Genomic DNA, 23,486 nt, shown 5'->3' with positions numbered 1-23,486 from the left:
TCAAGTCTTTAGGAATGTAACAAAATAAAGCTAAGCGAGAAATAAGATCTGCCCTCTACTTCTCAAACAAGAGAAAGTGCTGCAGTTTCTCAGTCAAACGGATTAATAAATCTAAAGACAACATTTTTATATTTATGCAAGATCAGCCTAGGGGCTTCCCAGGTGGCACTAGTGGTAAAGAATCTGCCTTCCATTGCAGGAAACTCAAGAGATGTGGTTTCGATCTCTGGGTGGGGAAGATCCCCTGGAGAAGGAAATGGCAACTCCCTCCAACAAGAATTTGCCTGAAAAATTCCATGGACAGAGGAACCTGGCAGATAACAGTCCATGGGGTTGCAAAGAGTTGGACACGACTGAGCACCTGAGCACACACAAGATCATCCTTGGAATACTCCTTGGATTTTAAAATATGCCATGGAATTGGTAAAGCCTTTGGGGAAAGAAAGAGGAAGGAGGGAGACAGTTAGGGAAGGAACCATGACTTTATAAGACTATCTCAAAAATCAAGCTTGGATTCTGAAAATGTGTCAGCTCAGTTCGATCTTCAGCAATTGTGCTGAAACCCCTTCTCACAGCAAATGCCATCTACCACACAAATAAACATCCTCGCATATTTCTATAGGGGTGCCACTACTTTGGGGATTTTCCTTACCTAGAGTCACCATCTCGTACAGCAGGATCCCAAAAGACCAGCTGTAAAAGAAACAAAGCTGTTTACTTCACTTTTATTTCTGCCTTTCATAAAGATGGCTCACTTAAATTCCAGAGACCTTCAGTAAGAAACCATGACAATGGCAGTGAATGGGAATCAAGGGTGATTGGTACAATAAGCAATGTAGTTATGCCATTAGAAAATATTTCTGTCCAGTCCCCTTCGAATCTAATTTCCTTGAGAGCTCGATTTATGTCTCCTTTCTTCACATTAATAGATATTTACTATTATTTGTTAAATATTATATATGAATAGATAGTATACATTAATAGGTATTTACACACTAATAGATATTTACTCTTATTTGTTAAATGCTATGAGCGCTTATGCAAATGCAAACATATTCACTCAAACATATAAAAATTCTCATGTATCTTTTTCATCTTTTCCATTCCTTCCTGCTGAAATTCCAGCTTTTATTCTTCAGTTCAGTTCAGTTCAGTCGCTCAGTCCTGTCCGACTCTTTGCGACCCTATAAATTGCAGCACGCCAGGCCTCCCTGTCCATCACCAACTCCCGGAGCTCACTCAAACTCACGTCCATCGAGTCAGTGATGCTATCCAGCCATCTGCCTCCAATCCCTCCCAGCATCAGAGTCTTTTCCAATGAGTCAACTCTTCGCATGAGATGGCCAAAGTATTGGAGTTTCAGCTTTAGCATCAGTCCTTCCAATGAACACCCAGGGCTGATCTCCTTCAGAATGGACTGGCTGGATCTCCTTACAGTCCAAGGGACTCTCCAGAGTCTTCTCCCAACACCACAGTTCAAAAGCATCAATTCTTCTGCACTCAGCTTTCTTCACAGTCCAACTCTCACATCCATACATGACCACTGGAAAAACCATAGCCTTGACTAGATGGACCTTTGTTGGCAAAGTAATGTCTCTGCTTTTGAATATGCTGTCTAGGTTGGTCATAACTTTTCTTCCAAGGAGTAAGTGTCTTTTAATTTCATGACTGCAATCACCATCTGCAGTGATTTTGGAGCCCAAAAACATAAAGTCTGACACTGTTTCCACTGTTTCCCCATCTATTTGCCATGAAGTGATGGGACCAGATGCCATGATCTTAGTTTTCTGAATATTGAGCTTTAAACCAACTTTTTCACTCTCCTCTTTCACTTTCATCAAGAAGCTTTTTAGTTCCTCTTCACTTTCTGCCATAAGGGTGGTGTCATCTGCATATCTGAGGTTATTGATATTTCTCCCGGCAATCTTGATTCCAGCTTGTGCTTCTTCCAGCCCAGCGTTTCTCATGATGTACTCTGCATAGAAGTTAAATAAGCAGGGTGACCATATACAGCCTTGACATACTCCTTTTCCTATTTGGAACCAGTCTGTTGTTCCATGTCTTAGTTCAAGGCCAAGCAGGGTTTATCTTTTATCTACTATATCCTCAGTAGATCTAACTGCCCAAACCTAGGTAAAACATTAACAGAGCAAGTTTTGTACATAAATGGACTAAGTAGTTGCCTAAACAATATGATTTGAGAGACATATGTTTCATTATTCTACAGCATCATTGTGAAATGAGCAGTATCTCCCAAGGAAGTTTATTACTTCCAGACCTCTGTTGAAAAGCAGATATCAGGGAAACAGCAATGAAATGAAAAATCAGTGTCTTAATTGATTCACCACATTAACTGATGTTCTAAATTTCCCCTAAAGCTCCTAACATTCATGGCTGGTAAGATATCCTGTATTATACCTACCTGCTCCTCCAAGCAGATGAGTCATATGGTTACCAAAGTCAATTGTTATTCTTTGCAATCCTGTTTATGCCAATCATACATGTAACTATAACTACGTTATCAATTAAATACTATGTAGATTGATTAAATATACATGCCAAAAGCCTTAGCTCCCTGAAAACTAGGTTGAATGCTTTCAAAACATTCTCTAAAATCAAGCCGCTTAAAAGAGAGTGTTGTCGAACTGTGTGAGTGAGACAACTGTAGAAAACTGGGGGAAATTTAACAATAAATGCCTGCAGTCAAACTTCATCACAATTGTTTTATACAAGAAATACAACATGTAACTTCATTTAGCACAGCACGTGTAGCCTCTTGGCCTTCCTCTGAAAGACTGATAAATATCCATTTATATGTTTTAAGTTAAAATAAATTGAGTATATAAATACACATATACATGGGCTTCCCTGGTGGCACAGTGATAAAGAACCTCCCCACCAATGCAGGAGAGGTAAGAGATAAGGTTTGATCCCTGGGTCAGGAGGATCCCCTGGAGGAGGAATAGGCTACCCAACTCCAGTATTCTGGAAACTTTCATGGACAGAAGAGCCTGTCAAAGTCAGATACAACTGAAGCGACTTAGCACAGCACATACATATATATATGTAAATATATATATTTTTTCTTTTTAATAGCTCCTAGTTTAAACTTTTGATTAAGTGGATCTGCCTCTTTCAGATAAAACTAGATAAAGAGATAGAACTATACCAAATCAAGTCCTCAGATATTGGTGTGAATAATCTATTCATTTTTCATTTTTTCTCTCCTAATCAAGGCTTCTAATCTGACACAGAGGGAATACTTCAGGAGGCACTAAAAAGGATTGCAGACAGCTGCCAACTATGAGCTCTGCCACATAACACACATTTTTGCTTGAGAGTCTGTCTGACTTCAAAGCACAGACTTCATGCATAGACTTAATTGACAACAGACCCAGTCATGTTCACAGGCAGGAGGACACTGAAGTCAAGAAAGGAGGAACTCCACGGGGCAGGAACAAACCGTACATGTCTCCTTTGATGCCAGCTGGTTTCAGCAGAAGCCGTTCTGGGGCAAGCCACTTGAGGGGTACCACGTGAGTGGAGGAGATGGCCCCTCGGGAATGAACTTCATAAGCCAGGCCCAGCCCGCAGAGCTTAGCAGTGAGGTCACACTGGATTAGAACATTCCTGGCTGCCACATCGCCATGGAACAGACGCTTCTCCTGGAGAAATTCCTGTCAGAGTGATGTCAAAATGGATCAGCTCTCTGAGGTCATGGCTTGGGTCCCAGATAAAGTGAAGCAGATCCTCGAAAAGACATTTTCTACCCTGAACAAGCCGCATTAATAATGACATATCCATTCTCCCCCAAACTCCCTCCCATCCAGGCTGCCACATAACACTGAGCAGAGTTCCCTGTGCTCTACAGTAGGTCCTTGTTGGTTATCCATTTTAAATATAGCAATATGTATTTATATGGCTGAGTCCCTTTGTTGTCCACCTGAAACTATCACAACATTGTTTATCGGTTATACTGCAATACAAAATAAAAAGTTTAATAAAAAAAAAAAAATAACATGTCACGTCCACACAGCTACTAAGTGGCAGTGACCAGAACCAAATATTCTAATTCATAAAAAGCACAGTACTTATAATGAATCAGACATGTTTGCATTGTGTTTAAGATCAACAGTTTCCAGAAATTCATTCTTTAAAAAAATTAATAAAAACTTTATTATGTTTTTTTATGAGTTGTTTTAGGGTGAAAACAAAGTTGAGTGGAAAAGCCAGAGCACTCAGGCCTCCTGCCCCTTAGTTTCCTCTATTAACAGCTTGCACTACTGTGATACATTTGTTACAACTGATGAACTTATGTGCTCAGTTGCTCAGTTGTGACTCTTTGCAACCCCATGGACTGTAGCCCACCAGACTCCTCTGTCCATGGGATTTCCCAGACAATAATACTGGAGTGGTTTGCATTTCCTCCTCCAGATCTTCCGATACAGGGATCAAACCCGTGCCCCTTGCATTAGAAGTGCAGAGTCAACCACCAGACCACTAGGGAAGTCCCTATTTAGGTTAGTCTAAAATAAAGACATGATTTCATTTTCACCCCCTTCTTATTCCTCCTCTTCCACTTGTTCTTTGTTCCTTTTCAAGTATATGCAATTCCTGTCACATTCAGTATTACAGCAAGTCTCCTGCCTAACACATTCTGAGCTAGTATTTCTTGTTCTTTAGGTATAAATTATAAACATTCTTCTGGCTCTGTAGCCTTTCACCCATTCGTTTTCTCTTCCCAAATCTTCTACCAGCTTATCTTTTCCTCTTTTACATCTGCTAACAGTATATATAGGGAAGTATGAGAAGGGGCCAGCAGAGGATGAGGTGACTAGATAGCATCACCAACTCAATAGACATGAATCTGAGCAAACTCTGGGAGATAGTGGAAGACAGAGGAGCCTGGCTGGCTACAGTCCATACAGCTGCAAACAGTCAGACACGACTGAGTGAACAACATGTGGGCATATAGCTCTTGGCCCTGGTGCCTTTACCGTTAAGACTGAGAAACCTTTTAAAACCCTTCTTGGGACTTCCCTGGTGGTCCAGTAGTTAAGATTCTGTGCTTCCCGGGGCACAGGTTTGATCCCTGGTCGGGGAACTAAGATCCTGCATACCTCATGGTGTGGCCAAAAAAAAAAAATTATTTTTTAATAAGCAATAAAAGAAATAAAACCTTTCCTGTTTCTTCTAGAAACCCTAAAGTGACCACTTTCTACCTAGAATTACCAATCCTGAATTATATTATCTAAATAATTTCATAAAGAGAAAATTGAAAACAATTAATTGATGCTTGAGTTTCTGCCCCCTAACTTCCACCAGATTTCATTTATAATATATACCCCATTTGAGAACATAAATATAAGAAATATGACATTAAATACCAGGCTAACAAAAAAGATCACTGCCATCTGTTGTCACTTCTCCAAGCCTTACCAAAGCCAAAAGGACCTGCTTCCCAATGTGATATATTTGTTTCTCTGTGAGGTCATAGGGAAGACCATCCATGGTCATCACATCCTAAAGAGATAAAGAAAAAGGCATTACATCAAAATGACATGAACAGATCTAAAGGGAAAAATAGGGAAAGAAATATTCTTAAATGCAGTTACTGAAGCTAGGGCAAAACACAAAAATATAAGGACTTGGGAATTCCCTTGGCAGTCCAGTGGTTAGGAACCCACACTTTTACTGCAAAGGGCCTGGGTTCAATCACTTGTCAGGGAAGTTAGTTCCCATTAACCACATGACATGGCCAAAAATAAATAAGAATTTAAAAACTAAAAAATGTACAAAAGCTAAAAGATCCAAGGAGAGATGGTATGAGAGATTCCCAGGTATGCAGAAAAGTGCCATGCTTTACTGGACCAGGAAGACAATAAAGAATGTAGGTGAATAGCAGAATGAAGGAAGAACAGAATTTGTCAGGCTAATTGGTATGTGCATAGCTAATCAACCAGGTCAAGCCTTTCTTCCTAGTCAGGCTAATTGGTATGTGCACAGCTAATTAACCAGGTCAAACCTTTCTTCCTAACACCTCTGCCCCACCACTCACCCGGCGACAGGTCCAGAGAAAGCTGAGCAGGTCTCCGTGGGCCACATCCTCCAGAACCATGTAGAGCGGCAGCCTGTCTGTGCAGCAACCTTCCAGCTGTACCAAGTTTTTGTGCTTCCCCAAGTATAGATAGAATTGGATTCGCCCTAAGAAATCCTGCACCTCTTGGAGCCCAGTTGGTTCTGTGGAGGACAGAAGAACCATGGGGAATGAGCAGTCAGAGTGCCAATAAAGTGGGGAGTATGAGGCAGGAAGAACCTCAGATGTAAATTTCAAAGCTTCAAAGGGGAATGAGCGTAGACCAAAAGTAAACAGAAAGGGGATCAATTAGATGATCTTCGATGTCACTGTTCTTTTATCAAAGGTAACATAGACCCACAGTTCTTCACAACTAGTTAGACTTTCCTCTGCCTAATAAAATTGTTCTGTTTACATTAAAATATTATCACACATGCTATTTTCTTGTTGTTACACGCTATGAGGTCCCAAAAGAATCAGACATAACTCAGTGACTAATATCTGATTCTTTTGGGACCTCATAGACTGTAGTCCACCAGCCTCCTCTGTCTATGGGATTCTGCAGGCAAGAATACTGGAATGGGTTGTCATTTCCTTCTCCAGGGGATCTTCCTGACCTAGGGATTGAACCTGTTTCTCCTGCATTGCAGATGGATTCTTTACTGCTGAGCTACATGGAAGCCCCTAACTATAACATCAGCTCAGTCACTCAATCATGTCCGACTCTTTGCGACCCCATGAATCGCAGCATGCCAGGCCTCCCTGTTCATCACCAACTCTCGCAGTTCACTCAGACTCATATCCATTGAGTCCGTGATGCCATCCAGCCATCTCATCCTCTGTCATCCCCGTCTCCTACTGCCCCTAATCCCTCCCAGCATCAGGCTCTTTTCCAATGAGTCAACTCTTTGCATGAGGTAGCCAAAGTATTGGATTTCAGCTTCAACATCAGTCCTTCCAAAGAACACCTAGGACTGATCTCCTTTAGGATGGACTGGGTGGATCTCCTTGCAGTCCAAGGGACTCTCAAGAGTTTTCTCCAACACCACAGTTCAAAAGCATCAATTCTTCTGCACTCAGCTTTCTTCACAGTCCAACTCTCACATCCATACATAACCACAGGAAAAACCGTAGCCTTGACTAGATGGACCTTTGTTGGCAAAGTAATATCTCTGCTTTTCAATATGCTATCTAGGTTGGTCATAACTTTCCTTCCAAGGAGTAAGCGTCTTTTAATTTCATGGCTGCAGTCACCATCTGCAGTGATTTTGGAGCCCCAAAAAATAAAGTCTGACACTGTTTCCACTGTTTCCCCATCTATTTCCCATGAAGTGATGGGACCAGATGCCATGATCTTCGTTTTCTGAATGTTGAGCTTTAAGCCAACTTTTTCACTCTCCTCTTTCACTTTCATCAAGAGGCTTTTAGTTCCTCTTCACTTTCTGCCATAAGGGTGGTGTCATCTGCATATCTGAGGTTATTGATATTTCTCCCGGCAATCTTGATTCCAGCTTGTGTTTCTTCCAGTCCAGCGTTTCTTATGATGTACTCTGCATGTAAGTTAAATAAGCATGGTGACAATATACAGCCTTGACGTACTCCTTTTCCTATTTGGAACCAGTCTGTTGTTCCATGTCCAGTTCTAACTGTTGCTTCCTGACCTGCATATAGGTTTCTCAAGAGGCAGGTCAGGTGGTCTGGTATTCCCATCTCTTCAGAATTTTCCACAGTTTATTGTGATCCACACAGTCAAAGCCTTGGCATGGTCAATAAAGCAGAAATAGATGTTCTTCTGGAACTCTCTTGATTTTTCCATGATCCAGCGGATGTTGGCAATTTGATCTCTGGTTCCTCTGCCTTTTCTAAAACCAGCTTGAACATCTAGAAGTTCACAGTTCAGGTACTGCTTAAGCCTGGCTTGGAGAATTTTGAGCATTACTTTACTAGCATGTGAAATGAGTGCAATTGTGTGGTAGTTTGAGCATTCTTTGGCATTGCCTTTCTTTGGGATTGGAATGAAAACTGACCTTTTCCAGTCCTGTGTCCACTACTGAGTTTTCCAAATTTGCTGGCATATTGAGTGCAGCACTTTCACAGCATCATCTTTCAGGATTTGAAATAGCTCAACTGGAATTCCATCACCTCCACTAGCTTTGTTCGTAGTGATGCTTTCTAAGATCCGTAGTGATGCTTTCTAAGGTTTCTACTTGACTTCACATTCCAGGATTTCTGGCTCTAGGTGAGTGATCACACCATCGTGATTATCTAGGTCATGAAGATCTTTTTTGTACAGTTCTTCTGGGTATTCTTGCCACCTCTTCTTAATATCTTCTGCTTCTGTTAGGTTCATACCATTTCTGTCCTTTATCGAGCCCATCTTTGCATGAAATGTCCCCTTGGTATCTCTAACTTTCTTGAAGAGAACTATAGTCTTTCCCATTCTGTTGTTTTCCTCTATTTCTTTGCATTGATCGCTGAGGAAGGCTTTCTTATCTCTTCTTGCTATTCTTTGGAACTCTGCATTCAGATGCTTATATCTTTCCTTTTCTCCTTTGCTTTTCGCTTCTCTTCTTTTCACAGCTATTTGTAAGGCCTCGCCAGACAGCCATTTTGCTTTTTTGCATTTCTTTTCCATGGGGATGGTCTTGATCCCTGTCTCCTGTACAATGTCATGAACCTCTGTCCACAGTTCATCAGGCACTCTATCTATCAGATCTAGTTTCTAAATCTATTTCTCACTTCCACTGTATAATCATAAGGGATTTGATTTAGGTCATACCTGAATGGTCTAGTGGTTTTCCCCACTTTCTTCAATTTAAGTCTGAATTTGGCAATAAGAAGTTCATGATCTGAGCCACAGTCAGCTCCCAGTCTTGTTTTTGCTGACTGTATAGAGCTTCTCCATCTTTGGCTACAAAGAATATAATCAATTTGATTTTGATGTTGACCATCTGGTGATGTCCATGTGTAGAGTCTTCTCTTGTGTTGTTGGAAGAGGGTGTTTGCTATGACCAGTGCGTTCTCTTGGCAAAACTATAGTCTTTGCCCTACTTCGTTTTGTACACCAAGGCCAAACTTCCCAGGTGTCTCTTGACTTCCTACTTTTGCATTCCAGTCCCGTATGATGAAAGGGACATCTTTTTTGGGTGTTAGTTCTAAAAAAAAAAAAAAGGTCTTGTAGGTCTTCATAGAACTGTTCAATTTCAGCTTCTTCAGTGTTACTGGTTGGGGCATAGGCTTGGATTACCGTGATATTGAGTGGTTTGCCTTGGAAACGAACAGAGATCATTCTGTCATTTTTGAGACTGCATCCAAGTACTGCATTTCAGACTCTTTTATTGACCATGATGGCTACTCCATTTCTTCTAAGGGATTCCTGCCCAAAGTAGTAGATATAATGGTCATCTGAGTTAAATTCACTCATTCCAGTCCATCTAGTTTATGACTATAACATAGATATTAATATTTTATTGAAGGAATAGAAAACTAATGGTTGATATGTATATAGGTTCAAATTTCATAATTCTCATTTGATGCGTAAAGAATGACTTTCCGACAGAGCTTTATAGATTTGAGAATAAGGAATCCAGGATGGTGTGCAGGTTACAAATATGTGTGACTATTACACAGATTAAGCTGAGGTGACAATCTTCTCCCAAACCTCAACATTCTAAACCAAGAAAAGATCTGTATTCTGCTGCTTTCTTAAAGCACTTTGCTTCTGTTTTGTTTGCTTGTTTTCTTTTGTTTGCTGGACAAGTTGTTTATTGTTCCTTCTGCTTTTAATTACATTCAATAAAAATAGCAATGATAAAAAATGTTATCACACATTAAAATATTATTATTTCTAGACCTTTTGATTATGATTCTTGCTAATCCTATCTCTGTTCCGTTTTATGTATCCATCATTACTGGTCCACATCATGAGTATCAGTCAAAAAGAAAATGAAGTATCTGGAAAAGGAATCAAATAGGCAAGAAAAATGAAGAAACAACCTCAAAATCCTCATCCAAGAAATATTCAATGGGCAAAAAGTTAATTTTAACAGCCTTAATAGGCAAGGTTGAGCTAGGGAAAGACCCAAAGAAGAACTTTTCTGTTCTTGAATTTTTACTTTCTATTTCCTTCTTATTGTGGGCCAGCTGTGGTCACAAGTATCTGCTGATTAACATCCTAATGTCTGAAAACCCTGTTAGCATTCCCTGTTGAGGGTTCACAGTAAAAATGTTAAAAGAGGAAAAGAAGTGCAGTACTCCTCCTCTTACCTTTTAAAGTCTTGAGGACCACACTCCTGGGCTTCGCAGGGTTCCCAGTGTGTATTGTGGTGCGATAGATGGCCCCATAGCTACCACTGTGGATTTGCTCCAGAACTTCAGAGAGTTGTTCCCGGGGCACCTGCAGCTTAGCCAGGACTTGTGCAGAAGTTCGCAGAAGGCTTTCCACCGAGGTCTCCTCAAGTGGTACAAACACAGTTCCCCCAGGTCCTGCTGCTTCCTGGCTTAGGTTCCCAGATGGAGGCACGTGGGCAACACCTAAAACAAAGAGGTGACACCAACCAGCTTTTTTCTGGCCCCATGGACTCCAGGAAATCAGAACCTCAAACAAACCAGCAAGAAGTCCCTTCAGAAATTTTCTCTCTTGGGTCAATGTGAGGTACCTTCAGGTGCTTCTCAATGAACCAGCATCAACACAAACCTTGTAGAATATATGTCATAATCCCATTACTTCTAAGGCAACTTAAGATGGACCTCTGAAAACTGGTAAAGACATTTCTGTTCAGTCTTTCTCAGAATTCCAGTTCAGTATGAGTAGAGTCTAGAGACAATTCAAAAAGCTACTGAATATATCTTCAAACCACAGACACCTAAAGTGGTGGTAACTGCGAGGGGAGCTATCATTTGAGTCAATAAAGTGACTTTCAAGAGCGAAACAGAGGTATGGATAAGTACTCGACTCTAAGCTAAAGTTATTCTTCTTCCCTCAAGTTGTCCCCAAAATCAAATTATTCCATATTTCCCAGAGTCTCAATCAAGAAAGTCTTGGATTTCCCTGGCAGGCCAGTGGTTATGGGCTTCCCTCGTAGCTCAGTCAGTAGAGAATCTGCCTGCAATGCAGAGGACCTGGGTTAGATTCCTGGGTGGGGAAGATCCCCTGGTGAAGGAAATGGCAACACACTCCAGTATTCTTGCCTGGAAAATCCCATGGACAGAGGAGCTTGACGGGCTACATACAGTCCATGGAGTCGCAAAGAGTCGGACATGAGTTAGTGTGTAAACAACAACGTTGAAATCGGTGAGCCTGGAACCAAGTGAGATAATAAAAGAGTTACAGGAGATGAGGCCAGCAGAGAGGACTCTGATCATGTTAGGCCACTGAAAGAATTTAATCTATTTTTCATTCTAAGATGACAAGCTACTGGAGGTTTCATGCAGAGAATTAACAGGGCTCACTTAGGCCTTAAAAGAATCATTCAACTGCTCTGAGGAGTACAGACAGTGAAAGGATACAGGCAGAAGCAGGGAAACTAGGTAACGGTGTATTACAATTTTCTATGAGAGGTGAGGGTGACTTGAGTCTCTTTTGAAGGTACAGTTAAACAGGATTTGCTAATAGATTGGATACAGAATGTGAGAGAAAGAGGAGGCAAGGACATCTTCAGATTTCATTTAGACTTCATTTTAGATTGAACACATAGTGAGCTGGGCTTGCCATTTATTATGACAGGGAAGACTATGAAGAGGAAATTGTGAGGGGAATTTCAGGACTTTTGTTTTACACATGCTATATATTTTAACTGTGGTGCTGGAGAAGGCTCTTGAGAGTCCCTTGGACTGCAAGGAGATCAAACCAATTAATCCTAAAGGAAATCAGTCCTGAATATTCGTTGGAAGGACCGTTGCTGAAGCTGAAGCTCCAATTCTTTGGCCACATGATACGAACAGCCAACTCATTGGAAAAGACCCTGATGCTGGGAAAGATTGAATGCAAAAGGAGAAGGGGTTGACGGAGGATGAAATGGTTAGATAGCATCACCAACTTAATGGACATAAACTTGAGCAGACCTGGGGAGAGAGTAGAGGACAGGGAAGCCTGGTGTGCTGCAGTCCATGGGGTCACAGAAAGTTGGACACGACTTAGTGACTCAACAACAACAACAACAAATAAGAAAATCAGGATACAATTTAGAGAAGGAGAAGGGATCCACCACTCTAGAGATTCATATCGCTGTCAGGATTTTTTTCCCTTCTTTTTTCTCTGAGTTTTCCATTCAAGCTGGCTCTCTTTCATCATATGCTCAGTGATACTCCAGAATAGCATGCTATCATCTCCTACCTAGTGCTTCAAAGACTATTATGGGACTTCCCTGGTGGTCCAGTGTTTAAGAATTTGCCTACCAATGGAGGGGATATGGGTTCAATCCCTGATCCAGGAAGATTCCACATGTCACAGGGCAACTAAACCCATGCGCCACAACTTCTGAGCTTGAGTGCTCCACAGCCCATGTTCCGCAACAAGAGAAGCCACCAGAGTAAGTCCGTGTACCACGACGAAGAGTAATCCTTGCTGGCCAAAACTAGAGAAAGCCAGGAGCAGCAGTGAAGACCAGAACAACCATAAATAAATTTTTTAAAATCATTAAGAAAAAAAAAAGACTATTATTAAGGCTACTCCTTTACATCAGAAATTCCAGAAGCACAAAGTAGAGGTGGAATGTATTATAGAGTAAAATGTCATCCTTCGAAGCTCATTACAAAGCCTTTGGCTTTATCCCCAGGCTTCCTCCCCAGTCCTTAGACACTCACATGGCCAAAGATTTGATGGTGCAATAGGACAAAGAAAACAGAAAGAGGTTACATGAGGCCTCTCTTGCCTTCTCTTCTTTCAGCTAACAAGAAATTCTGAAATTTCTTGTTATATAAATATATGAAATTCATATATTGAATTTCAACTCATGACATTCCTAAGAAAGGCTCACCTGTTGCTCTCAACTCCACAGGAGGGGACCCATACCATCTATCTCATCAGAGTCCTTGAGATTTGACCTCACTGAAGGTTGGGTCTTCTTTCCTACCATCTCCATCTTTCTCAAGTCACTGCCCAGCCTGTTTGAGTCTTACCTCGAGGTCCTGGAGACTGCTGTTGGGCTCTCTGTCCTCTGATAAAAAGCCACAGGATGACACCAAGGAGGATGAGGAAGGTACCAACTAGGAGGGTTGGGATGATGATGATTTCATACTGCTGTTCCCGGATAACTAGGTAGGAGATCAAGCAAGAAGAGATTGAAGAAGCCCCCTAACCGGACTCCCCCTCCCCTGAGTCTTCAGCTCACCGTATGTGACATGATTATCTCTTCCTTCTGATCAGCTCCCTGATCTGAATCCCTATGCCCCTGTTTCTCAGCCCAGCCCTGTGCCTCCTCTCTCATTTTTCCTGCTGAGATGAAAGTGCAGTACATCTTTATCTCCCATTGCCACTCTCCCCTACCCTGCCCCCCTCCTTCAAAGAAAATGGTCCCTAATGCCAATTCCTTTCTCACCACTCTCTTCATTTTATTAGAAATCAAATGATCTTTCTTCCAGAATCTCTTCAGATCTTGTGCGTGCATGCTAAGTCACTTTAGTTGTGTCTGACTCTGTGCGACCCTATGGACTGTAGCCTGCCAGGCTCCTCTGTCCATGGGATTCTCCAGGCAAGAATACTGGAGTGAGTTTGTCATGCCCTTCTCAAGGGAATCTTCCCAACCCGGGGATCAAACCCGTGTCTCTTACGTCTCCTGCCGTGGCAGGTGGATTGTTTACCTCTAGCACCACCTGGGAAGCCTTGTTCTGAAGCCCTCTTCAGATGTTAATCTCCATCAAAAATCAGGGGACGGATCTCTGTATCACCTGTACTTACTACACAGCTTGTCACTGAGACTGCATTCCAACAGCATCCGCATCACGCCCCTCTCATTTCCCATCACAACGCAGTGGTCCACTCCAGCGCTTGACCCCTTGAGGACGCACAGAGCACCACTGAGAATGATTCCCAAGGCTTGAGTTGTTTTGACAAAAATAAAATGGAGCACACACAGAACTTTAAAACACCTCTCCAGATCACTGGTTATTAAGTATCTGGCTAGCTGGAACTCTCTGAGCCACCAATTCATCTCTATCTATCTATCTGATAGTCGAACAGGAAGAAATTGTTTCTTCCTGCCATTTTCATTTTATACAGCTAATCCAGCCTTGATCTGGTCTGATCCTTTCATGCCGTTGTTTCTAAAATTATTTTAAAGGCTCCCCTCCTGCCCTAGACTCCTGCTCTGATGGTCAGGTTCACAAATGATATAAAATTGTGGTTCATGGGAACAGATGTGGGAAAGATTTATCTCCCTAGCAGTCCTTAAGCAGGTCTAATTTTCTTTTTCTGTGTATCTCCTAATTTTTTAAACAAAACACTTAATTTCATTTTTATACAAACCTAATTCAGACCATGAACAAATAGTTGGTGGATTTCAAGAGAGATGAGTTATACACTTGCTTTCCTTCTCTGACATACCCACCCCACCCCACCCCCCACCCCACCCCGCACTGCATTCACACTACTAATGAACAGACAGCAGCTATGAATAAAACTATTTAGTTTTGCAGCTCTCGAAGCTTCCTCTGTTCTTCATATAAAGATAGATACAGACACTCATTCTTACCAGGGTATGGGTTAAAGAAAGTGTCAGTGCTAAGCTCTCTTCATTTTTTTTTAAAACAAAAAGTAAATATATTCATGATTCAAAAATAAAACTACAAAATAGTATACCATGAAAATATTTTTTCTACCCCGTCCTTCTCCATCTATCCAGTTCCCAATTCCCCTTCAAGTAGTATATAGTTACTGGTGTCTTGTTAACCTGGCCAGAGATTCTTTTTATTGTTATGCTCTACACCATCAGCATATGCTGCATTTAGTCGCTTAGTCATTTCCAACTCTTGGTGACTCCATGGATTATAGCCTGCCAGACTCCTCTGTTCAAGAAGATTCTCCGGGCAAGAATACTGGAGTGGGTTGCCATGCCCTCCTCCAGATCTAATTCCATATTATCAGCACATATTTCCAAAAACCCAGTTCTTTCTTTCTGAAGAGAACTGGTGGTTACCACTCTTCCATATATGTAAAAACTTAATTTTGCCCTTGGTTAACATAATTCTGTGGCCAGCAAAGCCAAAGTCTTTAATTCTGATTGGTCTGAAACAAATATGGTGATTTCCCACTCTAAACAGGTGACCTAGTTCTGTAAAGATTTAATCACAAGGTAAAATTTAGAAAATCAGAATTGTAGCTTATATTATATTATACTATATTGTACAGTATGACATTAGTCATCTTATGCTCCCTTCTGTTACATCACATGTTTTGCTTTATTATTGATACTGCTTGCATATGTGCTAATTCACTTCAGTTGCGTCTGACTCTGTGGCACCCTATGGACTGAAGCCCTGCAGGCTCTCTTCTGTCCATGGGATTCTCCAGGCAAGAATACTGGAGTGGGTTGCCATGCCCTCCTCCAGGGGATCTTCCCGACCCAGGGATTGAACCCACTTCTCTTACATCTCCTGCATTAGCAGGTGGGTTCTTTACCTCTAGTGCCACCTAGGAAGCCCTATTATTGATACTAATAACCACTAATATCCTATCGAGGCAGAGTGTCTCAATTCTGGAAACAAATATGCAAAGAAACCTCCCAGCCAGTTGAATCTTCTTTTCACTCTTCCTGGAGCTCCATGAATTTGTCTGAGGGAATGAAAATTAAACAATTTCCTTACAACTCAGACGACAGACAGGTGTGTGACTGGTTGACAGAAGCCTAAGTCAACAGAGGAGTAGCTAGGAGGAACATCCCAGAGAGAAAAGGAAAGTTTGATCGTCTTATCTGTGGGTTTGCACATAGTGAGGGATCTATGAAGTTAATGAATTGTAAGATAGCGAAGTCCCTCCGATCTAGTTTGTGAGGCAAAAAGGCAAGGTGAGAGTTCCCACAATTCCACAAGACCACATGAAAGGGAAAACACTCTGTAAGAAACAGCAAGCCTTGAAAAAGGGTGGAGAGAACAAGGTCCTAAAAATAAAACGTTAGCTCAGCCAGGACAATCAAACATAATTTGAAAACGTCATTCTGATTCTTATTTTCCTTTCCACTTACTTCCTTTTCGGTGCATTATCAGAGGTAATTATTTTTATTCAGGGAGCAGCCAGTTAAACGAGTTTGACTCTGGGAAGTCAGTCCTGTGAGTACCTCTCTTACCACACACAGGAGAAAGAAAGGGGAAGGTGGCAGCTCCAGCTCGTGAGCTCTGCCCAGAAACTAAACTACACACCCACTGACACATACTTGAGCACAAAACATAAAGTCCTGTGTATGTGTCCCCACATAGAGTTGCTCAGGGTGGAAACCCCTAATGACAACACATAGCCACGCACACCTATGTCCAAAGACCCAAGTCCATGCTCATACCCTTTCACTTAGACGTCACACTTACACAGAGCATTCACCTTTGGATGCAACGTGACCTTCTATGTCATTTCCAGAGCAAGGTTCTCACAATCAGTTTTATTTGATCAGCCCTTTGTGAGCTTCCCTGGTAGCTCAGAGGTTAAAGCGTCTGCCTGCAATGTGGGAGACCTGGGTTCATTCCCTGGGTCAGGAAGATCCCCTGGAGAAGGAAATGGCAACCCACTCCAGTATTCTTGCCTGGAGAATCCCTTGGACAGAGAAGCCTGGCAGGCTACAGTTGATGGGGTCGCAAGGAGTTGGACACAACTGAGTGACTTAGTCCAGCACACACAGCACAGAATTTAAAGACACAGCTTAATAACAAGTAGCAATCCGATGAAACTGGACACTGGAGCAAGGAGATAAACCTATATTCTGTTGTTGTTTAGTCACTAAGTCATGTCCGACTCTTTGAGACCCCATGGACTATAGCCCGCCAGGCTCCTCTTTCCATGGGAATTTCCCAGGCAAGAATACTGGAGTGGTTTGCCATTTCCTTCTCCAGAGGATCATCCTCACCCAGAGATTGAACCTGCCTCTCCTTCACTGGCAGGCAGATACTTTACCACTGAGCCATCATGGAAGTCCAATAAGATATATAAAGAAAGATATATATACATATATATATATATATGTATATATATTAGATCATAGGAAAGAGCACCTGCTTGGACTCCCTTCAGTGACTCTCTTCAGTTACCTTCTACTTAAAGGACTATCCATTTTGTTGCAACTGGTGGAGTTTCATTCTTTTTAATGGCTGAGTAATTATTTTATTGAAGATATATAAGCATGCGTTTCTGCAAATAAAGTACTCTTGTTTCACTCAAGACTTGGGTCCCCCGCGTCCTTCTTTTCATTGACTCCAGTCCCCAGGTCCCAGTCTGTAAAGACCATAACAAAATAGGAATTTGCTCACAAGGCTATGGAGGCTGATAAGTCCTACAATCTTCCACCTGCAAGTTGAAAACCAGGAAATCTGAGACCGTAATTCAACCTGAAGCTGGAGGCCAGAAAACAGGGGTTATAGCGTCGGAACTCCAGATTTTCCTTATGCCAACATCGCATGGTCTTAATCACTGAAGCTTTGTAGTATGTTTTAAAATAATTAAGTTATGGGGATTCCCTGGTGGTCCAGTAGTTAAGACTCAGCATTTCACTGCCAAGGGTCTGGATTCAATCCCTAGTTGGCGAACTAAGATCCTATAAGCTGCTCAGTGTGGCCTCCCCTCAAAAAAAATGCAAATTATTAACTGAGTCCTACAGCTTTGTTCTCTTTTTGAAGATTGTTCTGGATACTTTCAATCCCTTGTGTTCCCTTTTAAATGAATTTTAGAATCAACCTGTTGCTGCTGCTGCTGCTAAGTCGCTTCAGTCGTGTCTGACTCTGTGTGATCCCATAGACAGCAGCCCACCAGGCTCAACCATCCCTGGGATTCTTCAGGTAAGAATACTGAAGTGGGTTGCCATTTCCTTCTCCAATGCAGGAAAGTGAAAAGTGAAAGGGAAGTCGCTCAGTCGTGTCTGACTCTCCGCGACCCCATGGACTGCAGCCCACCAGGCTCCTCCGTCCATGGGACTCTCCAGGCAAGAGTGCTGGAGTGGGGTGCCAACCTGGCTATCCCTAAAAAAAAGGCCATCTGGAATTTTGGCAAAGACTACATTGACTGTATCTATCAACTTGGGAATATTGTCGTCTTAACAATATTAAGTCTTTCTACTTCCTATGGGATGTCTTTCCATTTATTGTGTTCTTGCTTCATTCCTTTCAATGATATTTTGGAATTTTCAGTATACCAGTCTCATTTGCTATCAATAGCATTTACAGTTCCGTGGCCTTGAGAGGATAATTAGAATCTGTGTATGATTGGGAGATACCACTGAATGTTCTGTCTCTAAGAAAATCAGTTCTAGAACAGGTTGGACAATACATGCTTCCTAGAGGCTGGCCAGACATGCCATATATAAGATAATAGAAGCCCACTACTGATCTTTCTCATATCTGGATAATTACACAGACTGTAGAGCACCACTTTTTTTTTTTCCTGTGGCTCTCAAAGTTAGAACCCAGTGTCTTTTTTTTTTTTTTTACTGTCCTGAGTTGGTGTAAATTTCTTAGGATGCTATGAATTGGTGGGACTAGAGAGGGTATCCAAAGAATCACAGCTCTAAATTCCTACCTAAAGGGACTTAAGACCACATTCCAATGCAGGGGGTGCAGGTTCACTCCCTGGTCAGAGAGCTAGATCCCATATGCCACAACTAAGTTTGCTTGCCACAACTAAAGGTTCCATGTGCCACAACTTGGTGACATTGGTGAAGACCTGGTGAAGCCAAATAAACAAATATTTTTAAATGAATAAATAAATTGTTTTCCAGGTGTTTGTACAGTAAGCTCTTTCCAATGATTACACTTTGGCCAGAGAAATCTATACTATACCAAATAAATGTATATAATTTTTAAAGAATGCACACCTGGCATACTCATATATCCATGAAAGCCTACAGGAAACCTTACCACATAGAGCCTACCAAAGCATTCAGATCATAAAATTCTTATATTCACTTGTAACAATAATATTTCTGTCTACATCATTTTTGTCTCTGCCATTCTCTCTGAATACTAATATATAAATTCCCTGGTGGTTCAGTGGTAAAGAATCTGCTTGCCAGTGCAAGAGATGCAGCTTCGATCCCAGGGTTGGGAAGATCCCATGAAGCGAAAAATGGCAACACATTCCAGTATTCTTGCCTGGAGAATCCCATGGACAGAGAGCCTGGTGGGCTACAGTCCATGGGGCCACAAAGAGTGAGACACGACTTAGCGACTAAACAATATTCAATGATCACCTGACCGCTTGCCCATTCTGTGTCAAGCTAAGAAGAGGTATAGCTGGATGCCAAAACCTCCTGTGATGACCCTTCCTATGAGTCCAATTCTAACTGACCTGACTATTAGAAGAATGTTCTAAATCTGTGACCAACTCTGTCTCCTTCAACTATATCTCACTATGTTAAAAGAAAAATGTTGGCTAATGCTTCATCTCTTAATCAGACTGTAAAATCCTTAGGGATATAAAACACTCCTATATGCCTTATGCTTTCATGCCATTGCCTCTTAAATTATTTTTAAAGGCTCCCCTCCCATCCACGACTCCAGCTCCAGGGCTCTAGTAAATGTTGACAGCACCCGTCTGAACAACAGTGGTCAGCGGTTTATGGGGGAAAACTTTATCTCCCCCACAGTCGTTGAAAATGAAAGTGTTAGTCGCTCAGTCGTGTCCGACTCTTTGTGACCCCATGGACTATAGCCTGCCACCCTCCACTGTCCATGGAATTCTCCAGGCACGAATACTGTAGTAGGTTAAGCTGGTCTAGTTTTCTTTGACTGTTTCTCATTTCTTTTCTAAACAAAACATTTAATTTCATTTTTTAATATTTATTTGGCTGCTCCAGGTCTTAGTTGTGGCACTCAGGATCTTTGGTTGTGGCATGTGGGATCTAGTTCCCTGACCAAGGATCAAACCTGGACCCCCTGCACTGGGAATGCTGAGTCTTAGCCACTGGACCACCAGGGAAATCCCTAACTTCACTTTTATACAAAGTAATTCAGACAATGAATAAAGAACTGGAAGACTTCAAGCTCTCTCTTCAGTGCCATGTATTGCTAAATGCAGGAATCAAGGGTCCAGTGAGGCTGTGAAACTATTAATTCTGATAACTGTATTTGATGATTGGAAAATATGTACATAGCCTGCCTACAGTTTATACATACCTATGGTGTCAAATCTCCCAGGCAGGACTCTAATCAAAACAACATTACTGCATTTGTGGTTATCCTTCTTTGTTTTTTCTCTTTTCATTTACTTCTGACCTTCTATTAGCATATTAAAAAGTGTAGTTTGGGACTTCCCTGGGGGTCCAGTGGTTAAGAATCCACCTTCCACCATGGGGGGGTGGGAAGCAGGGTAGGGAGGGAGCTGCCCACGTGGCTCAGTGATAAAGCACCTGCCTGCCAATGCAGGAGACACTGGTTTGATCCTATAGGCCTCGGAGCCACTAAGCCTGTGCGCACAACGATGGAGCCTGTCCTCTACAGCCAGGAGCTACAACTACTGAGCCCGCACACCTAAAGCCTGTGCTCTGCAACAAGAGAAGCCACCACAGTGGGAAAGAAGCCCACACACCACAACCAAGGAGTAGCCCCTACTTGCTGCAACTAGAGAAAAGCCTGCATAGCACAAAGACCCAACACAGTCAAAAATACATAAATTACCTAAATTACTTTTTTTTTAAATCTATCTTCTAACGCAGAGGACACGAATTCGATCCCTGGTCTGGGAACTAAGATCTCATATGCTGTGTGAAATAGCCAAAAAAAAAAAAAAATTCCCCCCTTGAAGGGAAAAACTTTCCCTCCTCTAAAGGGAAGAATAGAGCTATGAAGGAGATACAAATAGAAAGAGAGTGAGAGTAAAATGGGAAGTGAAATCCACCCCAAATGTTTGCAAGACTATAGTCTAGAGACCGTAAAAGTTAATAATCACAAGTGATATTGAACTAAACATTCATATTAATTCTCCCAACGCATACATACTTAACAATCCAAGTGCAATGCATATCTGTTTTATTACATGCAGAGACAGTTTATTTTCAACAATAACACAACTCTCACTGGGGACATTTCTGTTCAGTTCATACAGTAATGTCACAGATACAATCAGCAATTCACTCATGAATGTCCAGAAGAAACTCTTCTTACCAAAATATATGTACGAATAGAACTTTATTCGTTCTATTAAAATTCAACACATGCTCCTGTACTCTGTCTGCCTACATGTTGTGAGAAATTCCTTAACAGACTGTATGACACCTGGTTCCACCTCATAAGGGGTTAAATCTGTTATGCCAGCCTCGCCCTCAAGCTTACCACCCACATTTCAACACAAGTGGTTCTGCCAAACACATTCTTTCCATACAGACAAATGACCTGTGGCCTATAGACAAGTGACCGCACTGAGTTAAGGATGTTATTAACAGCTGTGGGCTATGGGGCAGAAGATGTGTGTGCAGGCTAAGTTACTTCAGTTGTATCAGACTCTTTGTGAGCCTATGGACTATAGCCCACCCGGCTCCTCTATCCATGGGATTTCCTTGGCAAGAATACTGGAGCAGGTTGCCCTGCCCTCCTCCAGACGATCTTCCCAACCCAGAGATAGAACTCAATCTCTTTTGTCTCTTGCACTGGCAGATGAGTTCTTTACCAATAGTGCCACCTGTGAAGGCAAGGGGCAGAAGACAAAAAGATCCAAAGTGAGGAAGATAAAATATACGGAGATGACACCCTGAGATGGGGACCATCTGCCTTCTGGTTCAGTCGTTCAGCCTTACCCTCACCCCAAGCTTTCTAGCCAAAAATAATTCACTTAATAAATAGAGTGACCATATTAAGTTGAAATCAAGACAGAAGAGAACTGCTCAAATCTAGAGGATTCCAGAGTTACTTTATCTTACTGCTTAGTTTAACTGAGCAGTCCTTCCTGTTTTCAGGGCCAGCATACTGATGAAGTACAAAGTGCATGTATCATGCTGGGCACTTTCACACTAGGAGGAAACTGAGTTTCAGAGAGATTAAGTTCTGAATTAGCCTGGGTTGAAAACAAAAACAGCAAGTAAGTAAACTTCCAAGAAAGGTTTCATATGTAGTTTTTTTGTTTTGTTTTGTTTTCCTTTTGGCCATCCTGCTCGCAGGATCTTAGTTCCCAGACCCTCAGCAGTGAAAGTACAGAGTCCTAGCCACTGGACCACCAGGGAATTCCCCAGGCCTCAACCCTTTACTACAAACCCAGTGTTCTTTAACCTGCTTCGTGACATGTATGTCCTTGTCACTCAAATGGACAAGACACATAGTATCACGAAGGAGTTATGTCAAAATCCAAAGCAATCACAGAAATCACAATGCTGAAACTAAACTTCAACAAATACACCATAAGTTGGAAAGAATGTGTGAGCAGAATCTGCCTCGGTGTTCTTCCCTGTTACCTAGGAGCATGTGTGCATGTCTGTCTTCAGAATGCATTTGGAAAATAAGTATAAATCAGAATTTGCTTCCTCGGTCCAAGCAATTTCCCAGGCAAGAGTACTGGAGTGGGTTGCCATTTCCTTCTCTAGGAGATCTTCCCAACCCAGGGATCAAACCCAGGTCTCTTGCATTGCAGGCAGATTCTTTGCCATCTGAGTCACCAGGGAAGCCCAAATTTGCTTCCAGTACTCACCAAATGATGGAATCCGGGATCACTTGTTTTGTTTGTTCATTTTCCTGGATCTGAGCCCAAGCCTATTTCTATCTTCCGTTTTAGGAAGAAGGACCTGAATTCAGACTTCCACTGTGAGCTCCGGAGGGGTTGGGGTAAGGAGTCAGGAAGGGGCCAGAACCCCGAGGGGACAGAGCATACAAATCATTCAAGACTTCAAGACGCCCTGCCAGGTACCAGAGAGCCTCAGGCTCCATCACTCTCCTGACGCCTGCTCCGGAGAGGACAAACGGACAGAAGAGCTCACTGAGTGGCGGCTCTCTTTAAGCCCAGAGACCTGCACAGATAACCCGCCCCTCTGCCCAGTGATACCTCCTGGTGATGAGGTGGAGAGCAGAGGAGTTACCAGCACATCATTCACCCTCCGGTTCTTCTCAGATAGGAAGGATTGTGACTCTTCTGATCTTCACCCTCCTCCTAGAGACCTGGGGCTTGAAATGCCCTTTGAACCGTAAAAAAAGAAAAAAAAAAAAAAAGGCTCCGTCATGCTGCCTGAAAGTCCTGACCACATTCAAACAAATTCTTTTGACAGTAAGAGCGTTATCAGCTTTTCTTGCTTCCTTTAAG

At 42.0% G+C, this 23,486-nt stretch overlaps 1 protein-coding gene and 1 long non-coding RNA gene across 5 annotated transcripts in view; one reads left to right on the top strand and one right to left on the bottom strand.

Annotated features, from left to right (window-relative positions):
• STYK1 (serine/threonine/tyrosine kinase 1) overlaps positions 1-23,486 on the bottom strand; it is a 54,308-nt gene that overhangs the window by 5,153 nt on the left and 25,669 nt on the right. Inside the window, exons 2-9 of one of the 4 annotated variants that reach the window (XM_070790087.1) lie at positions 23,232-23,361; positions 13,974-14,070; positions 13,196-13,330; positions 10,343-10,609; positions 6,059-6,240; positions 5,440-5,523; positions 3,469-3,677; positions 653-693 (exon numbers count right to left, since the gene is read on the bottom strand). In XM_070790087.1, coding sequence (XP_070646188.1) covers positions 653-693; positions 3,469-3,677; positions 5,440-5,523; positions 6,059-6,240; positions 10,343-10,609; positions 13,196-13,330; positions 13,974-14,037 — 982 coding nt within the window. In that variant the 5' untranslated portion in view covers positions 14,038-14,070; positions 23,232-23,361. Of the gene's footprint in view, positions 1-652; positions 694-3,468; positions 3,678-5,439; positions 5,524-6,058; positions 6,241-10,342; positions 10,610-13,195; positions 13,331-13,973; positions 14,601-23,231; positions 23,362-23,486 lie in introns of those variants that run through there. The other 3 variants (XM_070790086.1, XM_070790085.1, XM_070790084.1) reach the window with 3 other exon arrangements.
• LOC139183197 (uncharacterized) lies at positions 203-4,015 on the top strand. The gene is made up of 2 exons (XR_011566735.1): positions 203-423; positions 3,237-4,015. It is a non-coding gene; the product is annotated as an uncharacterized lncRNA (long non-coding RNA).

This window comes from Bos indicus, chromosome 5 (assembly GCF_029378745.1).
Source record: "Bos indicus isolate NIAB-ARS_2022 breed Sahiwal x Tharparkar chromosome 5, NIAB-ARS_B.indTharparkar_mat_pri_1.0, whole genome shotgun sequence".
Lineage (NCBI taxonomy): Eukaryota > Metazoa > Chordata > Mammalia > Artiodactyla > Bovidae > Bos > Bos indicus.
The sequence above is the reverse complement of the archived record's forward strand: the minus strand, read 5'-3'. Positions and strand labels throughout refer to the sequence as shown.